Genomic DNA, 17408 nt, shown 5'->3' with positions numbered 1-17408 from the left:
ATGAGGACATCATGAATTTTTGCAAGCAAATGGGTGGAAGTTAAAATGGATGCTATAAATTTATCATGCATGGTAAAAAGTATTCATTGGTAACTGGATATTCAATACAATGTACAGCCATAGAAGTATACAAATGAAATGCCCAAGTGAGGAGGCTTCAATCCCACTTGGGAGAAGGAACAAAATACTCACAGGAGGCAAGAGTGAGGGAGGCATCTGGGTTGAAAGCAGAAAGTGGGGGGGGAGTATTAAGGGAATAGGATCAATATGGAGGAAGGAACAGGAAAAAGCTCAGAGGTCCAAGAGAATGAATGGAAATAAGCAGCCTAAAGGGACTGGAGTGGTGGAGGCACCCTCTAAAAGTAACAGAGACCTGGGAGATGGAGACACTCTCAGGACTTATTAGGGATGACCTTAGACAAAATTCCCAATATTTTGAAGGAACTAGAACTCGACCTCTAGTAGATTCACAGGGTCTCAAGAGAAGGACAGGGTTACTAACTCACAGTCAAAATTTCGGCCCAGACTTGTTCCTGTCTAAAGAACTGCAGGGACAAAGGTGGAGAAAAGACTAAAGGAAAGGATGTTCAATGACTGGTCCAACTTGGGATCTGTCTCATGGGAGAACCAAGGCTTGACACTTCTATGCTATGATGTGCCTTATATGGGGCCTAGTGGTGTCCATTGAGAGGCCCTAACAGCAACAACTAAGACAGAAGCAGATACTTATACCTGATCATTGGACTGAAGTCATTGACCCCTATGGATGATTTAGGAGAAGGATTGAGGCTGAAATGAGAGTGATCCCATGGGAAGACCATCATTCTGAATTAATGTAGGCCCTGGCAAACTCCCAGAGACTAAACTACCAACCAGGAGTATACATGGGCTTGTTGGAGTCCCCTGGCACATATGTAACAGAGGTCTGCTTGTCTGGCCTCAGTGGGAGAAAGAATGGTTAATCTTAGTGAAACTTTAGGCCCCAGAGAATGGGGAAGCCTGGTGCTGTGTGTGTTTGTGTGGGTGGGGTGGGGAAGGGCACCCTCTCAGATGCAAGGATGAGGAGGAACGGGATGAGTTACTGTTGAAGGAGGGACTAAAAGTGTGGGCAATGACTGGAATATTAATAAAATAAATTAAAAAAGAAAATAACCCCCCTAGTAATAAACACTGACAATTGAATTTTATTTAATGTATTAAAAATATAAGAATAGTTGGAAAGGTCTATGGATCAGTTATTCCTGAAATTTCCAAGCACATTTTCCTCTTTCATCTTTACTCTTATTAGTGACAAGTCCCCCAAGGAAAGGATAATGGACCAATTATGATAATTTAGAGCTGTGCATTAGTCTGGTCACACACCTGAATAATTAGGTGCCTTCCAATCTGTACTTTGCCAGCTTCAATATCTCTTATAACCTTTGGACACCTTCACTAACTTGAGTCTTTGTTTTAAAATTTTGAATAAATAACCCGTGGTTTTGATGAATATTAGGCAGAAGAAAGCAGTTGGTAATGCCCCTGCAGAGACACACCCCTAGCCCAGTAAGTGCTAATGGAGGTTGTGGAAGGGTAGAGGAAGGAGGTCACTTTTCTTTGTCATAAAAGAGTATTGGGATGGAGGAGGAGGGTAACAGCGGCAAAGGTTCATTCCAAAGGGCTGAGCTGACTTTTGGACCTGGGTTGAAATTTAGGACTTTCAGGTCTGCTTTCCTTCCACACTGGTTATTAATCCTGTAAGGCACCTTCCTCATCATCCTTAAACAAGGGATCATGTTTTAGCTTGGAAGATTGGTCTGATACTTTCAACTAGATTTAAAACATTCTTCTGGAAGACTCCAGGTTCCTGCATTTCTCATTCATGTATGCAGAATTTATGATCATGAAAAGGAGTTGATTCCATATTAAAAGTAGCAAAAGGTGATCTCAGACTCACGATATTTTGTGGGATTATATGGAGCTATTATAACATTCTATAAAATAAAATGTTTTAAAAAATAGTTATTGTTTAATTATTTCTACTGTGTTGCTCACCAGTGCCTTATGTGGTCAGGGCACTTTAGGGTTATACATATCCATCAAAATGAGTCCACCAGAATCAGGTTGGTTTGTAAGAAACTGAATTTGAGTAAGCCCCTTATTATCAGAATTGGTGGAATAGAAAATCAAATAATTAAAAACTTCCATGTGTTAAACTGGAAAAATTCTCTGTATTATAGACTTTCTATACTATTATTTTTAATATTAGCAATATGATCTTTAAGACTTATGGAAGTTTTATAAATAGTCCACACAAGACAATTCATACACTATATTAGAATAACAGTGCATTTTGGCAGTGTCTCAATTTCCTTTAGTTATAATTGTGTTTCCTCCAGTATGGAAAGGATCTTTTTCCCATTTCTAAATTATACTTTTTTGTTTTGTATTATGTTGCATAATCAAAGGATGGCTTATATCTTGTTTTATACTCTTTCGAATATTGAGTATTGAAAGAATTGGATAACACAGGTCAGTGGAAAGTGAGTTTGTATCTACACCTTTAGACTAATGATTCTGATGTTCTTGGTCAGATAAAGCTTCTTTTTCCAGACTCACACTGGTTCAGGTGCTGAGAACATGAACAAGTAACTTTTAAGTGTTCAGCTCTGAGCAGGACATGCCATTCTCCATGACCCAGGAGCATCAAATAAGAGCAGAGTGGAAAAGAATGATAAAATGGGGGATAGGAAGGGACACTGTGACATGATGTCCTCTGGAAATGGCATGACCTTTGCATGCATGCTCATATAGTGACCGTGACCACCTATACATAGCCTACACAAAAGTATGAGAGTAGCAGGGAGCTACACGGTATCAGAAGGATGTCATCATAAGTGAGAGGGGGATTGGTAAGAGTAAAGAAAGAATATAATTATAATATATATATATATATATATATGAAATTATAAATATTATTAAAAAAAGAATAGGGAAATTGCAGCAGATCAAAGTACTGCCAAGTATGTATAATCATTTGATCATTTCACAAGACAGTTGCTTTAATCCAAAACAGAATGTTGAGTGATTAAACTTGTATCAATTTTTATTAACCCTATTTTCATTTTTCAAAAGCTGTTCAAACAACATAGAACCACAAAACTAACACTTGTCTCAGAATTTCATCTCATGAGAGTCTCTGATGATCAGGACTGCAATATTACATCCTCTTCTGTTTATTTATGTTTGTGTACCGGATTACAGTGCTTGGTAACCTGATCATCATCCTGGCTGTCATCATCTGACTCAACCTCCACACCTCCATGTACTTCTTCCTCTGCAATCTGTCCTTGGCTGACATCTGTTTTATCTCTACCACAGTCCCAAAGATGATTGTGAACATCCAAACTCCTGAAAAGATCATCTATGGGCTGCCTTACACAGATGTCATTTTTGATCCTTTTGGATATATGGATTGCTTGCTTCTGGCTGTATTAATGGCCTCACGATAGATTTGTGGCTGTCTGTCTCTTACTGCATTATTCACTCATCTTGAATCCCTCGCCTCTGTGGCTCTTTAGTTTTCCTGTCTCTCTTGGTTAGTCTTGTGGATTCTCAGGCACACAATCTCATTTGCCCTTACAAATCATCTACTTCAAGGATGTAAAGAAATTTCCAATTTCTTCTGTGACCCTACACAACTCCTTAATCTTGCCTGTTTTAACACATTCATTAATGACATAGTCATGTATTTTTGTTAGTGCCTTATCTGGTTTGCTTCCTATATCTGGAATTTTCTTCTCTTACTATAAAATTGTTTTTTCCATTCTGAAAATATCATCTCATCGTAGGTGGGAGTATAAAGCCTTCTCTACCTGTGGTCTCACCTCAGTTGTTTGTTTATTTTTTTTAACAGCCATGGGAGTATATCTTGGTTCAGCTGTATCACATCTCTAAAGTACTGCAGTGGCCTCACTGATGTACCTGTGGTCACTCCTATGCTAAATCCTTTTCATCTATAACCTGAGGAACAAAGGATATTAAAAGATCAGTGAAGAGACTTACAGAAAAATTCTGTAATCACTAGGGCCTGTGGCACCCATTTAGAGTATGTGTTGGTAAATACAGAAGAGCAAAATATCTGAACCCCGTGCACTCAATTCATCAGTTATACTAGTTTTAGTTTTTCATGACTTTAATATCCACTTACCTTTCATAATACAATAGTAGTTAGTATTGTTGAGAAGATGAAAACAGGAGTTTAAAAATGTACAATGTTTCAACTACTGAAGACAAAAATGTACTTGATCATGGTGATGGTTGTATAACAATATAAATGCATTGGTAATAGTTATTACCAATGAAGTAAACATATAACAATATGTAATTTTCTGTATTATTAATATTTTTGTCATTACAAACTGTGACTCTTGGTTGTCAACTTGACTATATCTGAATGAACTACAATCCAAAATGGAGGCACACTTTTAATCAGGATCTTGAGGCAGGAAGTCAACATACCTTTGATCAGGATCTTTTAGCACACTTGTCATCTAGGCCATACCTACTGCTGGAAGCCTAATACAGACAATGAAATAAGGAAGAATTAATTTGTTCTTCACCTTCTTGCACTCAAAGTTTACCAGCTCCCTCATTTGGAGCCTACTTCTTCCAGGATTCTAGGCTTATTCAGTGAAACATTCAACCTCATGGGGACTAAGCAACTACAAGATTCTTGCAGTTTCTGTTCACAGATGGCCATTGTTAGTTAGTTGGACTGCAGCCTGTAAGTCATTCCAATTCTCTCTCTCTCTCTCTCTCTCTCTCTCTCTCTCTCTCTCTCTCTCTCTCTCTTACACACACACACACACACACACACACACACACTCACACACATACACAATCTGTAGGTTATTCTGTTGGTGCTTTATCTGGTTTACTTCCTATATCTCAAATTTTCTTTTTTTACTCTAAAGTTGTGTTCTCTAATCTGAGAATACCATCATCAAGTGTGAGGTATGAAGCTTTCTCTACCTGTGGGTCTTACCTGTCAGTTGTTTGCTCCTTTTTTGGAACAGCCATTGGAGTATAACTTAGTTCAAATATCTATGTCTCTAATCTCTATCTATTATCTATCTATCTATCTATCTGTCTGTCTGTCTGTCTGTCTGTCTGTCTGTCTGTCTGTCTATCTATCTATCTATCTATCTATCTATCTATCTATCTATCTATCTATCTATCATCCTTATAAGCTGGGCAATTCCAAGATTAATCTTCTAATGTCACATAGTTGTCAATGATAAGCCTTTCCCTCCAAATCTTCAGTTTATCAGTTGTAACCCACAGGGCATCAGTTTATCAGTTGTAATCCACAGTCTCTCAATTGGATATAGAGCTTACACATTGGCTAATCTTGGTAGGTAGCTTTTTCTTGAGATCATTGAGCCATGGGATTATAGGTGGCCTCAACTTTTGCCCAGTTTTTTCTGTAAAATCTGGGTATCTGAACACCAGCCATCATATTTGCCTCATAAATATTTAAAATTTAATTGGATGAAATAGTGACAATTTTGTATCCTGTCTATTTCCATCATTTTACCTTTGATAAACAGCAGTTTGCGATAATGATTGCAACTTGGTATTGTTATCTAAGCTGATTTCCATCTGATACAAATACATTGAGCAAGGGTTAAAAGATGAATGGTCTGTTTGTGATTAGTATATCATTAATGTATAAAATAGAGAGAAAATAAAATTCTGATATCAAATTGAAAAGAAAGTACCAATGTATCATTATTTGCAGATGGTGTGCACACGCACACACACACACACACACACTCACACCTAAAAATTCAACAGGGGGATTCATGCAGCAGACTATCACTTTCAGCAGAGTATCTGCCATGGAACTAACTCCCAAAATCAGTAGCCCTTCTAGATAAAAATAACAGACTGTGAAAATATGTTCAGATAAATAAAACATTTCCTGTCCAAACAATATAAAACATCTTTTTGTTATTTTACAGAAACAAAGTGAACTGACTTGTATGATCAAAACTTCAAAGTTTATTAAGAAATTGAAGAAGAATATTAGAAGATGAAAGATCTCCCAGATCATGGGTAGGTAGGATTTAGTAAAAAGGCCATTTTGGAAAGCAGATTTAATGAATCTCCTTGAAAATGACTAGCACAGTTTATTACATATATTGAAAGGTTATTTTCAAACTTCCTATGAGAAACAAAACAAAACAATTAACTAAAACAACTCTGAAAAATAAAAGATCTATTTGAGATTCCACCATTCCATATCTCTAGTTGTAATACAGAGCTATCTATAGTAATAAAAATCTCATGGTACTGTCATAAAGACAGATGCATTGATCAACAGAATTAAATTGAAGTCCCAGACATAAATCCACACCCCTATGGGCATATGAATTTTTGAAAAGTAATCCAGAAATATACATTGGAAAGAAAAGCATCTTCAACAAATTGTGCTGATCAATCTAGATATCTGGGTGTAGAAAAATGCAAATAGATTCATAATCATTACCCTGCATATAACTCAAGTCAAAGTGGATCAAAGACCTCAACATAAAACAAGATACACTGAATATAATAAAAGTGAAAGTGGGGAGTAGCTTTGAACACACTTTCACACAGGAGACAACTTTTTGAATAGAACACAGACACTAAGAACAACAATTAATAAATGATACCTCATGAACCCGAAAAGCTTCTTTAAGATAAAGGTCACTATCAATCAGAAAAACAGCAGCTTATAAAATGAGGAAACTCAAATGGTTGAAGAACATTTAAAAATATTCAACACTCTTTGCCATTAAGGTAATGCAAATCCAAATGACTTTGAGATTCCATTTTACACCTGTCAGAATGACTAAGCCCAACAACATAAGTGACAGCTCATGCTGTTGAGGATATATTGCAAGGGAAATAATCCTCCATTGCTAGTAAGAGTGAAAATTTGTACAGCCACTTTGGAAATCAATATAGTTCTTCTCAGGACTTTAGGAATACATTTATTTCCATTCAGTTTATACCACTCTTGGTTATATGGTCAAAGGAGGCTGCATCCTACCCCTAGGACACTTGCTCAACCATGTTCATTGTGGATTTACTCATAATAGCCAGAAACTGAAAAGGAACTAGATATTCCTCAACCAAAAATGAATAAAGGAAATGTGGTACATTTACATAATGATGTATTAATCGACTGTTAAAAAATTGACGTCATGAAATTTGCAGGCAAATTGATTGAATTAGTGAAAATTCATCCTGATTGAGATAACCAAGAACCACAAAGACTGTGTATAGGGATTATATAAGGAATATTAATCGCTAAGTAAATTATAACTCAGGTATAAATCAGAAGTAGATCCAGAATGGTTTGGGGTAAGCACAGGGCTTATATCAGTCTACATCAGGTCCTCAGTAGTATATCTGTTAATTTAGTATTTTTATGGGACTCCCGAATATGAGTACAAGTAGGTTAATGATTTCTGAATATGCACTTGGAGCTCTTTTCCTTCTATTGGGTTGCCATATCTAAGTTTGATATAATAGTTTTTGCTTCATCTTATTGTATTTCATTTCATAAAAAAGAAAAAAAACATGGGAGAAAAATATTAGTGCAGTAGAAATTGTCAGTGTTATGTTACAGTGAACCTGGTTTTATTACAGTATGAAAAGATTTGTTGAAATATGTATTCTTCCAAGAGGTACCGAGGCAAGTTTGGAATTTAAGATAGGTAGGAATGGTCAGTGTGATCAACCACAACACATATTAAAGAATGCCAACTAGAAAAAGCTTTTATTGCCTGTTTAGTTTCAAGTTTAATTAAACTTTTGACCATGTGAAAAGATACCTATCAGATGACTATATATGCTCTCATTAATTGCATGTACACATTTAACAATTAAATAGGAATTACATCATATAATTTTACATAAACATGTCATTTCTTTTTTTTTGAATTAACTCAATATTTCTTATATACATTTAAAATGTTATTCCTTTTCCGGTTTCGGGCAAACATCCTCCCCCTGAATTCCTTATGGGTGTTCCATTTTATACCCTATTGCCGCCCTCCCCCCAACTGTCTAGTTCACTGGGGGTTCAGTCTTAGCAGGACCCAGGGCTTCCCCTTCCACTGGTGCTCTTACTAGGATATTCATTGCTACCTATGAGGTCAGAGTCCAGGTTCAGTCCATGTATAGTCTTTAGGTAGTGGCTTAGTCCCTGGAAGCTCTGGTTGCTTGACATTGTTGTACATATGGGGTCTCAAGCCCCTTCAAGCTCTTCCAGTTCATTCTCTGATTCCTTCCACTGGGGTCCTAGTTTCTCAGTTCAGTGGTTTTGCTGCTGGCATTTACATAATCTGTATTTGCTGTATTCTGGCTGTGTCTCTCAGGAGCGATCTACACTTCTGCACTTCTTTGCTTCATCCATCTTGTCTAATTGGGTGGCTGTATATATATGGGCCACATGTGGGGCAGGCTCTGAATGGGTGTCCCTTCAGTCTCTGTTTTAATCTTTGCCTCTCTCTTCCCTGCCAAGGGTATTCTTGTTCCCCTTTTAAAGAAGGAGTGAAGCATTCACATTTTGATCATCCGTCTTGAGTTTCATTTGTTCTAGGCATCTAGGGTAATTCAGGCATTTGGAACATGTCATTTCTAAGTAATTTTTGTCTACTGTCTTTTATCTTGGTGGTATGATTTATTGTAATTAGTTAACACTAAAGGAAAAATTAAACTTCATTCATGAGGAAAAACATCAGATACAAAAACAAAGTTCTTGGAATCAAATTTCATTAAAAACGTAGGATGCAACAATTCTGATTACACATTAAAAATAAAAGACTGTAAGGGAAGAATGGAATGGAGGAGACCACCAAAACAAGGCAATTTAAATGCAGCTGCAGTGACACATGTATGAACTCATGGATACCGTGACAACATGCACGTGTCCTGCAGGGATCTGCATGGTTTGCACCAGCTGGGGTTTCAGTTCTGAGAGAAGTAGACACATGCCTCCATCCCTAACCCAGAAGCAATGTTGGACTGACAGTATCTCACAAATGAAAAATCAGTTCTCTCCAACACAGTCTCAATGGAAATCCAAACCACTCATGAGGCCAGGACCTATGCTTGGCAGTAAAGAGTCAACACACAAACAAACAAACAAACTCAGTGCCATCTTCGGCGGTTCTTTGTTCCATAAGGTTTTGACAGTATTTTTCCTCATGTTTCTTTTTCATATATGCTATCCTTTTGGGCTTTATATTTCTTAAGGGAAAATCATCTGCATACAGACATGTGTATCTGTCTCTGTGTCTTCATACATATCTAATTTTATTTCTTTGACTTCTTTCTTCTGTTTGTTCTGTCCTATTCCAATTGCTTTAGTTTGTTATTATTCTTTAAATGAATGCTTGTTTTATAATAAAAGATAGAAAGTTTTTGGATTCTTATAAGAGGGAAGGTGAGGGGACTCTCAAAGGAGTTAGGGAGAAGAAAATATATTCTGAATATAGTATATGAAAAACATCTAGTAAAACTAAAACTTCTTGGATTGGAGTGATGGTTTAGCAGTTAAGAGCACTGATTTTGCCTTCTGGTCTCCATGTATGCCCAGAGCTAAGGCTGTTCCACAGCCCTCAGGGCCTAAAACCAGCCTGCAGAGAGCTGGTCTCCCAGGAGCACTTTCACTCTTAAGGCCACAGGTGAGACCTCACTTGCACCCCTCTAACTGTCCAAAGAGGGACCTGCCAGGAACACACAGGGCAAAGGAACTGTCAAGCAGCCTGGGACAGGATCTTTCCAGTCTCCATTTGCACTCAGAGATAAGGCTGTTTCACAGCCCTCGGGACCCAAAGCCTCCCCAGAGTGAGCTGGTCTCCCAGGAGTGCTCTCACTCCTAAGATCACAGGCCCACAGGCCCACAGGAGGGAAAAGCCCCAGTCAGAGACAGCAACACCAATTAACATCAAAGACCATCAGATGGCAAGAGGCAAGCAAGCACAAGAATTTAAGCAACAGAAACCAAGATTACTTGGCACCATCAGAATCCAGTTCTTCTACCACAGCAAGTTCTGGTTACCACAACACACCAGAAAAGCAAAATTTAGATTTAAAATCACATCTTATGATGATGATATAGAGCTGTAAGGACATAAATATATCCCTTAAAGAAATATGGGACAACACAGGTAAACAAGTAGAAGGTCTTAAAGAGAAAACACAAAACCCTTAAAGAATTACAGGAAAACACAACCAAACAGGTGAAAGAATTAAACAAAATCACCCAAGATTGAAAAATGGAAATAGAAGAATTAAATAAAGCACAAAGGGAGACAACTCTGGATATAGAAAACCTAAGAAAGAGATCAGGATTCATAGAGCAAGCATCACCAACAGAATACAAGAGATTGAAGAGAGAATCTCAGGATAGAAGATACCATTGAAAACATTGACACAATGGTCAAAGATAATGTAAAACACAAAAAGCTCCCAACCCAAAACATCCAGGAAATCCAGGACACAATGAAAATACCAGACATAAGGATGATAGGTATAGAAGAGAGTAAATATTTGTGAATATTTTCAACAAAATTATAGAAGAAAACTTCCCTAACCTAAAGAAAGTGATGACCATGCACATACAAGATGTGATTTTAAATCCCAATCTCGTATTTCTGGTGTGTTTGGATATCCAGTATTTGCTTTGGTGGGAGAACTGGGCTCTGATGATGGCAAGTAGTTTTGGTTTCTGATTCTTAGGTTCCTGTGCTTGTCTCTCACCATCAGGTTGTCTCTGGCATTAGCTTGTCTTGCTGTCTCTAACAGTGGCTTGACCCTCCTGTAAGCCTGTGTGTGAGCACTCCTGTAGACCTGTATTCTTTCAGCCGGAATAACTACGGAGAGCTGTGGGGCCAGGTCAGCTCTGCGTGCAGGCAGAAACTGGAAGGGTTTTGTCCCAGATTGCTCCTGGGTTTGTGTGTGCTGAAGCCTCTAGGTGGGTCACTTGGAGCAGAAGAATTGGTTTTACCTCTGCCTTCAGGTGCGTCAAGCACTCCTTGTGACTGGCTTTCAGCTCTGGGTGCAGGCAAAACTGGAAGGGTCCCGACCCTGACTGCTCCTAGCTTCCTGTGCCCAGAGGACACAAAGAGTACTAGACAGGTTCTTCGAAGAAGTGCTGGTCTCCCCTGAGCTTTCAGGATTGTCCACACGTCTGAGAATCTGGCTCTCTCTTCCACAGGACTTGGGTACAGAGAACTGTGAGACCCAGTATTTCTTTTTTATTTGTTATTCATTTCACTGTAGATATGTATGAGTGGTTGACCACATAACAAAGTCAATATTGCACTGCATTCAAATCTTCTTCACCAAAGAAATTAGCCCATCACTATTCAATTTAGCATTAGGACTTTTTAGGACAAAGATAGAGAGCAGCAACATTTTCTTTTGCCAAAAATTCCCTAAGAATGGCCTTTAGCCCAGTTGCTAATATTGTTGCCCTCTGAATCCTCTTGCTTTTAGTACTGTTGTCTTTCAGGCTCCTACTTAAATGGCCTACTAATTCCTCTTATAGCATTTAAGCACTGTTCTATTCCACAGTCACAATATTTCCTTCATTACTCCAAAGAAAAATAGCCTGGTGAAGCCTCTCATGGCAATACCCTATTCCCTGAATCAACTTCTTTTATGTTTTATCCTTTTGTCATAATAAGACAGTATAATGTGCCAGGAAAAAGTTTATATTGCACTTATACTTTCAGAATTTTAGAATCTGTTATAGTGGAATGAAGGCTTGTCTGTAGGGATAGCTAAGATCTTACATCTGCTCAGTAAGTAAGAAACAGGGAGAGACAGAGACTAGGACTCCCATTTTTTCAATTTTTCCCAAACAGTTCTACCAACTGGTAACACATTACTAAAATCTATGAATCTTTGTGGGGGAAATGACACTCTTCAAAATAGTCCCAAATAACATAAAATACCTCGGAGTGACTAGCCAAAAATGTGAAAGATCTGTATGACAAGAACGTTAAGTTTCTGAAGAAAGAAATTGAATATCTCAGAAGATGGTAAGACCTCCCATGCTCATGGATTGGCAGGGTTAATATAGTAAAAATGGCCATTTTGCCAAAAGCAGTCTACAAATTTAATGCAATCTCCACCAAAATTCCAACTCAGTTCTTCTAAGAGTTAGAAAGAACAATTATCCTCAACAATAAAAGGACTTCTGTGGGAATCACCACTGCTGACCTCAAGCAGTATTACAGAACAATAGTGATAAAAAACTGTATGGTATTGGTACAGAGACAGGCAGTTTGATCAGTGGACTAGATATGAAGACCCAGAAATGAACCCATTCACATATGGTCACTTGATCTTTGACAAAGGAACTAAAGCCATCCAGTAGAAAAAAGATAGCAATTTCAACAAATGGTGCTGTTTCAACTGGAGGTCAGCATGTAGAAGAATACAAATTGACCCATTCTTATCACCCTGTACAAAGCTTAAGTCCAAGTGGATCAATGACCTCCATATAAAACCATATACACTGTAACTAATAGAAGAAAAAGTGAGGAAGAGTGTCAAACACCTGGGCATCGGGAAAAATTTCATGATTGAAACACCAATGGCTTATGCTCCAAGATTAAGAATTGTCACATGGGACCTCAGAAAACTTCAAAGCTTCTGTAAAGCAAAGGACACTGTCATTAGGACAAAATGGCAACCAACAGATTGGGACAAGATTTTTACCAATCCTACATTTGATACAGGGTAATATCCAAAAGATACAAAGAACTCAGGAAGTTAGATCCCCAGAGCCAAATAACCCTATTAAAAATGTGTACAGAGCTAAAAAAGAATTCTCAGCTGAGGAATATTGAATGGCTAAGAGGCACCTAAATAAATGTTCAACATCCTTAATCATCAGGGAATTGAAAATCAAAACAACCCTGAGATTCCACTTCATACCAGTCAGAATGGCTAAGATAAAATCTCAGGTGACAGCAGATGCTTGTGAGGATGTGGAGAAAGAGGAACACTCCTCCTTTGTTGGTGTGATTGCAAAGTGGTACAATCATTCTGGAACCCTGTCTGAAGGTTTCTCAGAAAATTGGACATTCAATTACCTGAGGACCCAGCTATACCTCTCTTGGGCATATCCCCAAAAATGCTCCAACATACAACAAAGACACATGCACCACTTTGTTCTTAGCAGCCTTATTTATAAAAGCCAGAAGCTGGAAAAAACCCAGATGCCCTTGAACAGAGGAATGGATTAAAAAAATGTAGTATATCTACACAATGGAGTACTACTCAGCTATCAAAAACAATGACCTCACGAAATTTATAGGCAAATGGAGTGAACTAGAAAATATAATCCTGAGTGAGGTTACTCAATCACAGAAAAAGACACTTGGTATGCTCTCATTGATAAATGGATATTACCCAAAAAGCTCAAATTACCCAAGGTGCAATCCATAGGCAGGAAGCTCAAAAAGAAGAACGACCAAAATGCAGAAGCTCCCACTCCTTAAAAGGTGTTAAAAAATATCCACAGGAGGAGATATGGAAGCAAAGTTTAGAGCAGCTACTCAAGGAATGGCCATTCAGAGCCTGTCCCACATGTGGTCCATATATATACAGCCACCAAAACTAGATAAGATTGATGAAACTAGAAAATGCATGCTGAAAGGGACCAGCTATAGATCTCTCCTGAGAGATACATTCAGAGCATGTCCAATATAGACGTCAATGATAACAGCAAACCACCGAACTGAGAATAGGACCCCCTTTGGGGGAATTAGAGGAAGTACTGAAAGAGTTGAAGGAGCTTGCAGCGCCATAAAAACAATTCCAACCTACCAGTGCTTCCAGGGACTAAACTACTATTGAAAGACTATACATGGACTGACCCTGGGCTCCAACTGCATATGTAGCAGAGAATAGCCTTGTTGGGGCACCAGTGGAAGTGGAAGCCCTTGGTCCTGCCAACGTTGAACCCACAGTGCAGGGCAATATAGGGGAGGACAATGAGGGGGATTTATAGGGAGAATACCTGTATGGGGTAGGGGAGTGGAGGGAATGGGGGCTTGTGGACAGGAAACCGGGAAGGAGAATAACCTTCGAAATATAAGTAAAGAAATATATCTAATAAAAAATTTAAAAAAAGGGGTACAGAACTAAACAAAGAATTCTAAGCTGAGGAATATCAAATGGCTGAGAGGCACTCAAAGAAATGTTCAACATCCTTAGTCATCAGGGAAATGCAAATCAAAACCACCCTGAAATTCCACCTCACATCAGTCAGAATGGCTAAGATCAAAAACTCAGATGACAACAGAAGTTTAAAAGGATGTGGAGAAAAAGGAACACTTCCCCATTGTTGGTGGGATTGCAAATTGGTACAAACACTCTGGAAATCAGTCTGGATGTCCCTCAGAAAATTGGCCATTTCACTACCTGAAGACCCAGCTATAACTCTCTTGGGCATATAACCAAAAGATGCTCCAACATACAACAAAGACACATGCTCCTCTATGTTCATAGCAGCCTTATTTATAGTAGCCAGAATATTGAAAGAACCCAGATGCCTTTCAACAGATTAATGGATACAGAAAATATGGTACATCTACACAATGGAGTACTACACAGCTATCAAAAACACTGGCTTCATGAAATTCATTGGCAAATGGATGAAACTTGAAAATATCATCTTAGTAATGTAAACCAACTCCCAATAATCACACATGGTTTGCACTCACTGAATAGTGGATATTATCCCAAAAGCTCATATTACCCAAGATACAATCCACAGACTACATGAAGCTTAAAAAGGTAAACCAAAGAGTGGATGCTTCAGTTCTTCTTAAAAAGGGGAACAAAAATATTCATAGGATGGAATATGGAGTCAAAGATTGGGGAAGAGACTGAAAGAATTGCCATAAGAGCCTGTTCCACCTGTGGATACATCACACACATGCACACACACACACACACACACACACACATATATATATGTAATCATCAAAAGTAGATAATATTGATGAAACCAAAAAGTCCATGCTGACAGGAACCTGATATAGCTGTCTCCTAAGAGGCTCAGCTAGAGCATTTCAAATACAGAGACAAATGCTACCAGCAAACCATTGACCTGAGAATAGAGTCCCTGTTGGAGGAATTAGAGAGAGGATTGAAGGAGCTGAAGGGGATTGCAGCCCCTTAAAAACAACAATACCAACCAACCAGAGCTACCAGGGACTAAACCACTACCACCCAAAGACTACACATGGATAGACCCCTGGCTCCAGCTGCACATGTAGCAGAGGATGGCTTTGTTGGGCACCAATGGGAGGAGAAACCCTTGGTCCTGTCCAGGCTGTACCCCCCAGTGTAGGGGAATGTCAGGGTGAGAGACAGGAATGGGGGGTTGTTTTGGTGGGGGGACACCCTTATAGAAAAGGTGAAGAGGATAGGATAATGCGGGCTTATGGCTAGGAAACTGGGAAAGCAAATAACATTTGAAATGTAAATAAAAATATCCAATAAAAAATCCAAAAAATAAAAAAACCCGATGTTCCTAAAAAAAGTAAAGAACACCATCACTCTTTATTCAGCCTTCTAAATATATTCCCTTTGAAAATTATTAATATGTAATTATTAATTACATATAATTACATATTATATAATAAGTAATATGTAATTACATATTAATAATTTTCAATGAGAACAGCTTAGGTGAAATTCAGCTGAAGAATCCAAAAAAAAATGAAAATATATACAAAGAATTCATCAAATTTATAAACACTTCAGGGAATTCAAACATAAATTCTTATTGCCTCTCTCTCTCTCTCCCTCTCCCTCTCCTTCCTCCCCCCTCTCTCTGTGTCTGTATGTGTGTGTTTGTGTTTGTTTGTGTGAGTGTGTTTGTGTGTGTGTGTTTGTTTGTGTGTGTTAGTGTTTGTGTGTTTGTGTGTGTGTTTGTGAGTGTGTGTTTGTGTGTGTATTTGTGTGTGTGTGTGTGTTTGTGTGTATGTATGTATGTCAGCATAAATGTGGAGATCAGAGGAAAATTTGAGGGAGTCCAATATCCTATTCCTTTATGTAGCTCCTGGGTATTGAACTGAGTTTGTTGAACCTTTCTGCCAGTTCTACATTTAAAGTTGATTAGAAATATGAAAAACACTCTGTTCTATAACTGAGCCAGTTGAAAATATTGAAGACCTACTACGAAAAAGAAAAAGGAATGATTATTAAAGTTGTAGAGGGCAACACACATGCAATAAGGTGATGGTGTTTTGGGAACAAGAAATCAAATAGCAAGCATTTTCAAGTAGATAAATAGGACATTAAAATCCACAGCATTTGTCTAAATAATGGCAATGTTTACTTTGTTTTTTTGATACTGATCCATCAGGGACAAGAATATACTCTAAGGAATCTTACTAGAGCCCCCTTCACATCTTTGTTCCTCAGGCTGTAGATGAATGGATTGAGCATAGGAGTGACCACAGTATACATCACTGAGGCTATAGTGCTTCCTTGAGAAACATGGGTCCCAGCCGAACTGAGGTAAACCCCCAGTGCTGTACCATAAAACAAACAGACCACACAAAGGTGAGACCCACAGGTGGAAAAGGCTCTGTACTTGCTAACTACAGAAGACATCTTCAATAAGGAGGAGACAATTTGCGAGTAAGAGTAGAGAATTCCAGTGACAGGAAACACACACAACAAGGCAGTAGCTACATATAATGCAATATTATTAATAAGAACATCAGAGTTTGTTACTCTGAGAATTTGAGCCAATTCACAGAAGAAATGTGGGATTTCAGTACCCACGGAGAAGGTTAATTGCTTCATTAATAGACTATGAAACATGGAAACTGATAAAATGATCATCCAGCACATTAGCACAAGGAGGCAACAGAAGTGAGGGTTCATGATGACTGTGTAGTTTAAGGGGTGACAAATGGCAACAAAGCGGTCAAAGGCCATTACAGTCAGTAGGAAATTATCCATTCCTGCAAAAACCATAAAAAAATAGACTTGACTGAGGCACTGCATGTATGAGATATTTTTGTTCTTTGTCCGGATGTTCACCAGCATCTTTGGGACAGTGGTAGTAGTGAAACAGATGTCTACAAAGGAGAGGTTGGAGAGGAAGAAGTACATGGGGTTGTGGAGATGGGAATCAGAAATGACAGCCAGGATGATGAGCAGGTTCCCCAGCACTGTGATCAGATACATAAATAAGAACATCCCAAAGAGAATAGGCTGAAATTTAGGATCATCTGAGAGAATCAGTAGGAGAAATTGTGATACTTCTGTGTGATTTTCTCTTCCCATTCCAGAGGTTTCTCTCCTTAACAAACACACAAATGTTAAGAGAA

At 38.3% G+C, this 17408-nt stretch overlaps 1 protein-coding gene and 1 pseudogene across 1 annotated transcript; one reads left to right on the top strand and one right to left on the bottom strand.

Moving 5' to 3' along the window:
• The window catches only part of LOC116907278, a 12811-nt pseudogene extending 8788 nt beyond the window's left edge, over positions 1–4023 (top strand).
• Positions 4024–16428: 12405 nt separating this feature from the next.
• Positions 16429–17382, bottom strand: LOC116907284 (olfactory receptor 7D4-like). Its single transcript, XM_032910235.1, has one exon. The coding sequence runs from the start codon at positions 17362–17364 to the stop codon at positions 16429–16431; it is 936 nt and encodes a 311-aa protein (XP_032766126.1). The 5' UTR covers positions 17365–17382.
• Positions 17383–17408: the final 26 nt, after the last annotated feature.

The sequence above is a fragment of the Rattus rattus genome, chromosome 8, assembly GCF_011064425.1.
Source record: "Rattus rattus isolate New Zealand chromosome 8, Rrattus_CSIRO_v1, whole genome shotgun sequence".
In the NCBI taxonomy this organism is placed as follows: domain Eukaryota; kingdom Metazoa; phylum Chordata; class Mammalia; order Rodentia; family Muridae; genus Rattus; species Rattus rattus.
Note: the sequence above shows the minus strand (reverse complement) of the source record. Positions and strands in the feature narration are given on the sequence as shown.

What these genes read in the sequence shown, in the direction of transcription:
- LOC116907284 (XM_032910235.1), bottom strand. Translation starts at nt 17,364, where the DNA reads ATGGGAAGAGAAAATCACACAGAAGTATCACAATTTCTCCTACTGATT.